This window comes from Marmota flaviventris, chromosome 4 (genome assembly GCF_047511675.1).
Source record: "Marmota flaviventris isolate mMarFla1 chromosome 4, mMarFla1.hap1, whole genome shotgun sequence".
Taxonomy (NCBI): domain Eukaryota; kingdom Metazoa; phylum Chordata; class Mammalia; order Rodentia; family Sciuridae; genus Marmota; species Marmota flaviventris.
Genome location: NC_092501.1, coordinates 69,172,674 through 69,184,806, shown reverse-complemented (window position 1 = coordinate 69,184,806; position 12,133 = coordinate 69,172,674). Strand labels below are relative to the sequence as shown.

Below are 12,133 nucleotides of genomic sequence, written 5' to 3'. Positions count from 1 at the left end.
TTCTGCTTGGAAAAAAAAAAAAGTTATGATGAGAGATGTCAATTTGTCCAGGGATGAGAAGTCAAGAATAATAGCTGTGTGGAAAGGGAATGAGTGCTTATTTGGAGACAGAGGTTGAAAAGGAGAAGGCTTGTGAATATTAAGGTCATAAAGAATGACGTCAGGAGACAGAAGGAAAGGGCAAAGCGTGCTTCAGAAAGGTGGAAGGGGGTCCTGGAGGGTGGTTGACAGAAGCTGGAAGGTAGAGAAAGTGTCACCAGCAACAATAGATGTCGAAGATATCAAGAAATTGAACCATGGTCAAAAAAAAAAAAAAATGGTTATGGTGGGCATAGAGTAAAGGGAAATGACCACAATGAGGGAGGGCATGACAACACCTGGCCAAGACCATCTATCAGTAAAGACGCTGAGGAAATAGACTAGTGGGTGAGGAAAAGACTGAAGAGCAGGAGTTTTTACCTAGCATGCAAGAGTTCTCATGGGCTAACCTGTGAATGTGGCTCCTACAGCTGTGCTCTGCACAACCTTTGAACCAACACAGAATTAATACACCGCACTCACAATTTGATTTTTCTCTTCAACCTCATCTATACTCTCCCTCTGCCTCACCGCATTCCAGTTCTTCCATATTTACTTCTGTCCTCGGGTGTTGTACTTACTTGGGAGATACATTGCTGGCTTTCTGCTAGGTCAGATTAGGTATCAGCCCACGTGTCACCTCCTCAGAGAGGTTTTTCATGACCATTCAATCTAAAGTGATCATCCCCCAGTCCAAGGCACTCCCTATCACATCATCTTGTTAAATTGCACTGATCATTAATGAAATTGGGAATATTCCTCATTTCCTAGAGGGGGAGGTGTCCATGATGTTTTTCTGTTTTTTTCGGTGGGCCAACTGTGCACAAACTATCGCCTTTTTACATGATTTTACAGGTCTGATCAGGCCAGTCTCCTCACTCCTACCATTGGACTCCTTGCTTGCAACTATTCTGCCTTTCAAACTATGCTATCTGGCCCAGCTCATCTTCAAGAATTCTCTTTAATCTCACCTACTAACAGAAAGTAGGTAGTATATAGAACCTCAAGTAGCTCATTGGACTTTTTCCAGTGGTTTAAGTTTAATCTACCTAACGGGATTACAACTATCCTAAAGTTAGACTTCTGTAGTGGTGAGCATGAATATGAATAAAAATTATTTATTGATTGGTACACAAATCCACCTGACCTGGCTGAGAACTGAGGTTAGAGAAGGGTTGAGGTTTTTAAAGTAATATATCATGTGATATATTACTAGTTGTTGGTGTTTTTCTCTCTGATTATCAACCATGGCTAAGTGTAGGGCATTTTAAGACATGGCCCAGGGCTTACAACTAACCAATTAAATCAGAATTTGTAGGAATAAGGTGAAGTCATTGGTGGTATTTGAAAGTTCCCTGGGTGATTCCGATGCATAGTGAGGATTGAGAATCTCTGCAAAGGTAAAAGAAATAAGGCCCCATAACAGAAGTAAAGCCATAACATAACATTGAAACTCTTAAAATCATATTAACTAAGGAGCATTCAAAAATCTGGAAACTTGAAATTTTAGGAACAACTTTTTGTGCCTTTATTCTAACCATATGTCTCCATTTCACTTTTCCAGGCACTAAAATTTAAGAAATATCTATGGTAGCATAAGCCACACAGCATGTTCACAATTACCTGTATGTTATTTAACATAATCATATTTTAACTTGCTCCAAGTCTAATAGAAATAAATAAAATCTGGGAAAATATTTGATATTATTTTAATCATCTAGAAATAGCTGAACTGCTTATACCAGTATGGACATCTCTGAAAGTAAAGCTTTCCCCCAAATTTTGCCTGAGCCTCAGAGGAAATCTGTTTTTAGTGATATCAATTAGCCAGAAAAGGGTATGGACATTGGTGCTAGAATTAGTTGGATTATTTTGGTGTCACAAATGAGTTTTGGTTATTACTTTGAAGTCTATTTAAAATAATTTTGGCCACAAAAGCATGAAAACTGAGCTGTTGTAAATTAGGAATTGCCTATATTCAAGAATTTCTCCCAAGGGTGATTGATTGGGATAATTTTGTGTCTGGCTTTATGATTAGGTAAATTCTTTAGAGAGAAACAAAGATTTTAGTTTTCACATTCTTATAACTTCTACATAATCCACTCTTTTATTTTCTACAAGGTAGATACATGTTTATTAAACTGACATTTAAAACAGTGAAGGTATCAATATACCTTCATCAATAGCAGCTACCATACTAGAAATCATAAAAATCATAATAGCTTGACCTAACAAACCAGAAAAAAAATTTCAAATTACAATACTTGATAATTTAAAATTATAATACTTGATAATGCTTTATAAAAGAATAGATACATAGAGAAAAATAAGACCTGTTAGGTGCAGGACAGGCTGAGTAAGCTGTCTGCAGGGCATGCCAAATAAAGTTAGCTGCAGGATGACCTGACAACTCAAACCCTGTGTCTGGCTCTTCATCAACTATTTGCTTCAAGCCCAAACACCCAAGCCCCCGCTCAAGGCCGAACACTTAACCCCCCTTGTGCCAACAAGGCAGCTTGCAGACCCAGAGACCTCATGAGATTTGGGCTATAAAAACTCCCTCCTGCAGGGCCCCTCTCTCTCTTGCTCTCTCTTTTGCTTTCTCTGTCTTTCTCTCTTGCGCGCACTTCCTCTTGCGCGCGCTTCCTCTCGCTCTCTCGCTCTCTCTTTCTCTTTCTCTCTTTTCTCCTCTGTTGCACTGCTGCAATAAAGCTCTCTTGGTCGCTCTGAGTGTTGTGGTCACTTTTCTTTCAAGACCCATCTTAGATCTTAGGTGAGATTTAAGCAAAGATCTGTGATGTTTTAAGTGGACAGAGTCAAGTAGCTCTCAGGGAAGAACTAATTGTCAAGAGAACTTAATTGTCAAGATCTTGACATAGGACCTGGATTGCATTTCCCTAGAACTACAAAAGAGGTCAATGTGGATGCAAGGGCAAGGAGAGTGGTAGGACATTGAAAATGCTTTGGGGACCAAAGAACATAGGCCTTGTAGATCATGGTAAAGACTTTGAATCTTATTCTGTTTGATGAGAACCTCAGTTGAGTTTTGACATGATCTGCTTTAAGTTTAGTGATTCAGTTTTGAGACTTCCCAGTTAATAAAGCATGTGAAGCATTTTGCTGCAGTATTTTCTGAATTCCCAAATAGTAAATACTTCCCACTCATCTCTTTTTCAGAGGTTTTCCAAGAAAAGGAGTTTCTAAACTTAATAGCTTTAAGATGAGGGGAGCTAGGCACTAACAAGTATTCATACAACTAAGTAAACAGTACAGACTTTTAATTAAAATAATTATAATTTGGACAGACTCTATGAAATCTTTATTTTAAAAGTAAAAAATTTCTGTGACACCTTAATGCATCTCAAATAATCTTGTCATTTTAAAAGCCAAATGGAATTTCTTCAGTTGGAAAAAGAAAACTTTCAATTTATTTAGTTGAAAATGATTATTCTAATATACCTATGCAAACAGCTATGAAATAAAGTTTATCTTATAAAATGTAAAATAAAGTGATTTCCTCCTTATTAATGGGCAAGATTTGGGTGAGTTATTCTTCTTGCTTTCCTCCTTGAAATTGGTGGGGCTGGAATTTGAAAACTAGGCTTTCTGACCTCAGAGGTCAGCTTTTAAACTATTGTACATTCCTGCTTGAGGCTCTTAGAGACAGAAGTGAAACTTCTGGAACACAAACCATTGTGTCCTGTCCTGTCCTGTCCTTTTATTACAGGACTTAAGAAACTCAAGTTTCTCCTCATTTACCACATTTGGTTAACCAATTAGTTAACCTCATGTGTAGAAGTTGAATATTATTAAGTTTTCATTTCCAGAATTTAAAAAAAAATCTACCATTTGACTGAAGATGTTTATGTTTATTGAGTGTTACAAGGTCAAAAGATGTTCGAGGGAGTTTTTCCTATAATATTTCCTTACTTCTCTTGCAGAACCAAACCTTTCTATAATGATCTGGGGATCCTTGGCTGTCTCCGTATTCTCTCTACCTGAACCCATCTGTTTCTATGGCTTTACATATATATGCATATAACTCCAAAATGATTACCTCTTACCCAGCCTCTCTTTGGAGCTCCATTCCTGTATCCATGCTACATCCCCATCAGGGAAATAATATGTCCAAATAGAACTCTGAAACTCATTAGTCCCTCTGACCCTCTCATTAGCACCACCATCACCTGGCTAGTCTAGGACAGAATCCTGGGTATCAACTTTAGTTAATAACTTTCATTCACTCCGCTTCTCCAAACCAGCCAAAAATTTGTCCACAGTCTACTACACTGATCTTTACCACCACCACCACCATCACACCACACCGACTACCACAACAGCTTCCTTTCAGGTTCCCATACCTTCTCTTGCATCCTGTCAATTTATTCCCCCACTGCTGACAGCGAGTGCTTTGTGAACATTAACAGGATCATGTTATTCCCTTTCTTAAAATCCTTTTATTGCTTTCCATTCTGTTTAGAATTAAGTCAAAATCATCCATCATGGCCCTCAAGACCTGAATGATCTGTCCCTGAAGACCTCTATAACTTCAGTTCCTAGCACTCTCAAGGCTTGTGGAAACCAGGATTTCCTGCTAAACAGTGGGAGGGTGCTGTTAAACTGATGTTCTAAACTGGCATTGTTGAGAATCATTGGGACATGGTGATCTTAAAAAGCAAATCAACTTTTAGTCAGTTTTATTGGTCTTCAAATACCGTATGAACAATGCATCCTCTTGGCTTACATCTAGAGGGACTGCTCCCCCCAGCGCTTCCTTTGCATACTTCTCGATTATTCCAAGCAGTCCTGACTCATTTGTGCTTTAGAGTCTCCACATATACACTCTTTCAGTCTGGCACACTTTTTCTAAACTTCCCAGGACTAAACTCTTACTTCTCAAAGCTCAGCACAAATGTCACTAAGAGGAGATTTTCAGGTGAAATCTAATTAGATATATACACCTCTCCTCAACCCTCTTGTATACTCTCATAACCTTCTTGCTTCCTTGATTCTTCTTTTCACTATTAATAATTACTTTTGTCAAGAGTAGGTTCATTGTTTTATTGGTTTGGGTTCTTTGTTTGTTTGTTTACATTATTGGCTCCAAGAAGTCAAGGACTATTTTTCTTTTATTTACCACTAATTCCAGGAATTAGCATATGCCTGGAATGTAGTATGTGCTTAATAAACAAATTAATTAAATAAATGGATAGGTGAAGCAATGCGTCAATGTATAAATTTTCAGTCCTAGTTGCTTTTCACACATTAAAGTTTTCATTTCCTTTCTGAAATGAGACTTATCACAACACTATAATTTGTAAAATTACTTATAGTATACAAGGAAAGAATTATAGAACCAATGAGATGGAAAACCCATACTCCTTTTGCATATAGAATGCCAAAAACTTGCTAGTGGCTCAATATATAAATAAGGCAGATGGAGTGCTTGGAAGATTTGAGGGAGGCAATTTTTTTTCCATTGTCTTTGTCTTGCCTTTTCCCACATCATAGAATAACCCATTAAGTACTGAGCTGAATCTCATGCAGTTCTTCTTTTTTTTAATTTTTATTTTTTTTATAAATATAAAAACTGTTCAGCAGAAAGGTTAAACAACTTCCTTCCAGTTTCACAGAATTCCTGACACAATCAAGACCAAACTCTAGGTGTTCTTGACTTAGAGTTCCAAGACCTTCCCTTCAGCCATATCGCTATTCTCCCCTGTGTTCTCCTCCTCGTTTGCATCGATGAGCTTTCCTAATAAGCCCTTCTCAGCCTAAATTGTTCTCTCTGGACAGGGTACGTGTCAAAACAATCCCTCATTTCTTTGAAATGTATTCCTTTTTTTCTATGGTAATAGGAGCTTCTTTGATAAAAATAGATCCATTCCTAAAGAATTAATATCAAATGTGTGTGTGTGCATGAATGTGTGTGTGTTCACGCATGCCCACACGTGCATTTTTCTGCTCATAGCTAATCTTGTAATTAGACCTTCCCAACACTTCAAGGCATATATGTAACAATTTTCAAGTTTGGGGGCCCATGTCCACGGCTGACAAGGCCAACAGTCTATGAAAGATATGTAGATCTGCTAACAAGCTCTGTTCCTGAGCTTGTTAAGTCCTCAACATCTTCCTTTTTTCCAACTTTTGTAATATTTTTCAGTACAGCAAACTTTTGCAAGGTGAGAATAGATTGTACCTAATGATAACCTTGGTTTAGTTTACCTATTCTTTAATTGAGGGAAAAGGGCAGTACCCTAATGAGGAAGATCCCTGGCAGGATAGTACAGTGGTTAAAACCAACCATCATGGGACTGCAGATGTAGCTCAGTGGTAGAGTTATCTGCCTACCATGAGTGAAGCCCTGGGTTCCATCCCCAGCACTAAAAAAGAAAAAAAGAAAAAGAAAAAAAAATACTGACGTCTATGGAGCATGGCATCTCTGTCAAGATAGAAAGTAGTAAAATAACTTAATTGTTGAACAGTCATACAAGAACTATTTTCCTGAGTGGACAAGCACAGGTTTCATACCCCAGTCCCTGACCTCTAGCCAATAGATCCTTTTCAGCTGCATATATCTGGCCAAGTTACTATATTTGCCTAATTTCCTCATTTGTAAAATAAAGATAATAATATTGACTCATAAGATTCTTGTATCATATGAGTTAATATGTACCAAGTGTTTGGGAACAGAACCTGATATGTTACAAACTCTAAATTAATGTTTGTGATTATAGTAAATATTATATTTGATAAGGGTTTAAATGAATCAGTCTTGTTTAAAGTCCAGCTTACATAATTGGTTAATTATTCCAAAGCTCAATCTTTTCAGTGATCTCTAAATTTATCCTCTAGTACAGATTGTAGGACCCACTTTGAGATGCTCTCTCATTTTCTCCTTCTTTCTGACGAATATATTTTGCATGAGCCAGGCCTGTAATCCCAGGGACTAAGAAAGCTAAGACAGGAAGATTGCAAGTTGGAGGCCAGTGTCAGCAAATTAGTAGGACCCATTCACAAATTAAACAACAAAGCACTGGGGATGTAATTCAGTGGTAGAACAACACTGGGTTCAATCTTCAGTGCAAACAAACAAAAATAAATAAATAAAATATTTTGTGAAATTATTATCAATACAAACTTTAAGGGAAAATGATGTCTATGTCTCCAATCCAGAGGAGCTTCCTGCACTCAGAGTGAGAAATAGAATTTTCACTTAAAATGCTTTTAAAAATAGCCACTTCAAGGCAGCTTATGTCTAGGGATGAAGCAGACTTTCCTTGTCTCCTTAATGGATGGCTCACAGAATTTACCAAGGAAACAGAGCTACCAGTGCATAAAAAATGCGGAGGTTACGTTTAAGCATTTAAGAAATTACTCCAGAGCTTCTTAGCCTCTTCAAAATCACTATGAGAGAGTCCAACCACTGACTTCAGAATGAGACCAGGGGTTTCCCCTAATTCACACCCGTAACTCCCACCTACAGACAGAAAAAGCAACCAAAGATTCCTTGCAATCTCAGAGAACCCACTTCTCTTCAATATCTTCATCCATAGCTCAAGTCTGACTGTTCTGATCCTGAATATTTCATAGCCTGGCATCAGTTCAGGTATCCAAATTTAACATCACGGTGAAATTCTGAAAATTAGGAAATCATATGCCAAAAGCAAAAGCATCTTTCTAAATGACTAAGACCTCCCAGGTGATTCATGCTTTGTTTCATATTGCCAGCTCTAGAGCAAGTGGGGAGGTTAGCAGAATGACATGGAAGGGCCCGGAATCTGCTTCCAACTGTGGTGTTGAGTTGCACAGTGACAACATTTATTTCAACACTATTCATGATTCATTATTAATCATGAGCTTCAAGTAAGTTGGTACTTTCTAAGGTGAGTGTGTGTGTCTGTGTGTATTGTATTTATTTTTAATTTTATTAGAAAATTTGAATTTACTTTACCCTTAATATTTCTGGGAATATTCTCATTGATACTTAAAAAGTAATTGAGCATGTCCTGCCTGGCCTGGCCTTGACTCAACCACTTGCCAAATCAACACCCAACTAACAATCACACTGCTTTTGTAGTAGAGACTTTTTTTTTCTTAATACAGTAGTTCCCAAGGCCAAAGGTAGAGCCTGGCCACTCAGTGTGGTCCATGGACCAGCAGTGTAAGCATCAGGAAACTGAAATACATAATCTTAGGTCTCACCCAGACCTACAGAATAAGAACCTGTATTTGAGCAAAACCTTCAAGTTATCCAGATGTGCATTAAAATTTGAAAAGCACTAGCCTAGAGGAGTATTTATCTCTCTCAGGATGGTGCTAAGCTGATCACCCACATCAGAATCACAGGCAATGCTCCTCTTAAGGAGTAGTATTCTGGACCCTTCCACAGACTGCATCACTGTCTGGGGTGGGTGCCCTTAAAACTGCATATTAAACAATCTCCTCTCCCTGATGCTTAGGCATCTAAAGTTTAGAATTACCAGAGCAGAATTTTAGGACATTATCTGTTTTGTTATTTTCATATTTCTCTTCATGAGACAAATCACTGAGCAAGATATACTTAGAATGGTAAACCTATCAAACTGTACATTTACTATAAACACAATCACACAAACACACATATATGCACGTACCCACACACAAGTGGCATTAGAAATAAGTGCAAATATACTGCCTTTAATGGTAGGTCAAAATCATCCAAGGAGGTTCCCTAGATCATTTGGAATGGAATGCAGACTGACTGGTTAATTGTGTCGGAGAGGGGAAGAAGTAAGTCATGACTAGTAATGACATTACACCTCCTGTACTCTTGTTTAACATAGTTCTTTGTACTCCCTGCAACCTCATTAGAGATTTATTTGATTCCAGTAACTTACTTTCAATACAAGGAAAGAGTATTTTCTATCTAGCAGATATTAAAAAAATACTCAAAACATCAAAAATATACTGCTTTCCTCTCTGTTCTATACAGTGGTAGTCTTTATGAATAATTGCTTAAGGTAATTCTTTCAAATACCAAGGTAAAAGGTATTACTGTATTCATGTGGTTCCATAGAAGAGACAATCTTTTGATTTTGATGTTTAGAAAATCCAGTTGGGTATAATTTTTACTTTCCCTTTGGATGTTTAGCAGGAGAAAAGCCCACTCAAACTCAACTTCACAAGGTCCAAGTCATCCCAATAAATGAAATGAGTGTCATATGGCTCTCAGCTCAGATCAAGCTAACATTTTAGTATTATGGAATAACTTATGCTAAAATATTTAACACCAAAAATTCTAGCACACAGGATTTTATTTTTTCTAACTTAATGCTCACATAAAAAGTTAAACAGAAGAAAGGAAGACATAAAACCAAAGATAGGAAACTATACTTTAAAAGCATGATCCATTTTTAATACGTTTGGAATTCTACATGCAGAAACATGACATACCTCAGAGTACAGGATTCCCATTCTGATTCTTCACGGGCTTACTTCACCTCTACAGCTTCTTGAGTTCTCTGGAGGTATTTCTGATGAACATTAAAATCCTTCCTGAAGAGAAAGATCCCTAGAAGCCCAAACCGGTGGCAAGCCCTTTCTTTCCACACTTGTGAGAGTTTTTTCCCAGAAATGCAGACAGCAACACACCTTCTAGAGAAACCAGACTAATGAAAAAAGGCATTGGTTTACCCTGTAATGAAATGAGCGGTGTATCATTTCACGTTACAACCTGAGGAGCCGGTTTCTGAGTCATGTTTACTCTGCCAGTGGTAAAGTACAGGAAAGAAGGAAGCAAAGTTGGGGTGATGTGGGGGCAGGGTGGTTTTTTAATTGGCAGAAAGGACTTAGGGTTCAAAATAGGATATGTGTGTAGGACATTTTCTTATCAAAATCTAGTTTTCAGTGGTCATTGGGAAAAACTATAACAAATTCACTCAGGAGAGCTAGCTGTATGTGCCTGCAAAGGGTTTGACAAATAATACTTAAATTCCCCAAAAGTTATTACTAACAAGTATCACTTTGCCAGCTATTTAAACAGTCTTATAAAATAATAAATGTACTTTTCATTTAAATTTTTAAATTGATACGTGATATTATACACATTTATGGGTATGATGTGATAATTTGATACACATATATAATTCATAATCATTCAACCAAGAGTAAGTAGCATTTCCATCTCTAGTTGTAGAATGCTTGAATTTATTTCTTCTTTCTAACTGTGTTTCAGTACCGTTATTCAACCTTCTCTATCCTGCCCCATCCCAGTACTTCCTGGCCTTTAGAGACTGCTTTTCTCCTCTCAACTAAAGTCAATTATCATGCATTTAAATTGAGTCATCAATTTATTTGGTTAAACATGCCAATATGCCAAATTTCTTAAACTTTGTAAACATTTTATTTACTACACATAATTCCAAATACTCGTGCATTTTCTCTTTACTTAACATAATCATCAATTGTACTATTTTTAACTTCCCTGGAAATAAAACACACACACCCACACACATGCACATTCCCGTGAAAGAAACAGTTTAAAGCAACAGTGCATCCCTAGCAAATTGATCTGATTTTCCCAGTCAAATAAGGTTCCTTAGAGGCCAAAGATTAGGGTCAAATCCAAGGCCTGTGCCTACAGCTGTTCACAGAAATTCTTCCTACTCTGCTAATGGACACAGGGAGTTATTTTTACAATTGTTATAACAGGATTTGCACACTCTTCTGTGGAGTTGCCAGTGAGGCCACTTCTTGGGAGTTTAAGAATTAGCAATTTGTCTGTCGGAGGAAATGGAAGCCTGCAATACCCACCAACATTGCAGCCATTTCCTCTTTGGCTTGGTTTGCTTGTGCATTTCCTTAGTTTCCTAACACATTTCAGTGTCTTCCAATGGACTTAGAAAAACATTGGTCTTCCTAGGTACTTCACTCTCTGATGCAAATCTTTTGCATAAAAAGAAACCCCTGTGGCCTCTTTGAACTAACCTGTGTGGACAGAATTCTTCATCCTCACAGCCTTTTTGCTAAGATTGCTACCAGCTGCTTCTCCTTGCCCAGTACTCCTTGGGTGAACACTGAGCCGAAGGGAAGGTTTCTTTAGTTTTCTATCAGGATCACAATTTGTTTAATTAGATTCTGCATGTCTTCCTTAATGTCTTCTAGTTCTAAGGGAACAAAACTCATTATAATGACAAAAGATTAAGTGTTTCAATGTAGGATTAACTAAAAATAAACCAAAAAAGGGCAAATTTTCTCATTGCAATTGATAAAACTCTTGCATTTATTCTAAACCAGAGAGTATGAACCAGGGGTATTCTTGCCCCCAAGTAGACTTTTGGATGTAGCAAAGAAAAATACAGAAAGTTCAGTTTTACTGGAATTTCAGATACATATCTGCAATACTGAATGGGACATAGTTATACTAAAAAAAAAATGTGTTGTTTAATTGAGACTCAAGATTTGACAATGTCTGGAGAGACTTTTGGTGGTCACAACTAGGCATGGGAGCTTGCTACTGATATCTCAGTGGGGAAAGGCCTCGTAATGCTGCTCAACATCTTACAGTACACAGGATGAATTCTCACAGCAAAGAATTGTTCATTCCAAACTAGTGTAAAACTCTGGTCTAAGCCAACAGGTGAAGTAGAGCTGAAGGAAGAGTGCTTGATAATTATAGAATGTTAGAATGGAGTATAGTGAAATATTTCTGAAAAAAATTCTGATAATCAGTTTTTTTTGGGGGGGGGTTGTTTGTTTGTTTTTGTACCAGGATTGGAACCCAGGGCCACTTAACCACTGAGACATATTCCCAGACCTTTTTTTTTTTTTTTACATTTTATATAGAGACAAGGTCTCATTGAGTTACTTGGGGCCTCACTAAGTTGCTGAGGCTGGCTTTGAACTGGTGATCTTCCTGCCTCAGCTTTCTGAGCTGCTGGGATTATAGGCATGCACCACTACGCCCAGCTGAACAAATCATTTATAAAAAAGCATTCAGGATACACTCTCTAGCAAATTGAGCCTATAATTACAAAGACAAATCAGGAAAAAGAACTTCTAGGAAATTACTTTC

The 12,133-nt window shown here is 37.5% G+C and overlaps 1 protein-coding gene across 1 annotated transcript in view; it reads right to left on the bottom strand.

Moving 5' to 3' along the window:
- Ankrd22 (ankyrin repeat domain 22) overlaps window positions 1-9,814 on the bottom strand; it is a 35,324-nt gene extending 25,510 nt beyond the window's left edge. Inside the window, exon 1 of the mRNA XM_027949231.2 lies at window positions 9,514-9,814. Coding sequence (XP_027805032.1) covers window positions 9,514-9,534 — 21 coding nt within the window. The 5' untranslated portion in view covers window positions 9,535-9,814. The remainder of the gene's footprint in view (window positions 1-9,513) is intronic.
- Window positions 9,815-12,133: the final 2,319 nt, after the last annotated feature.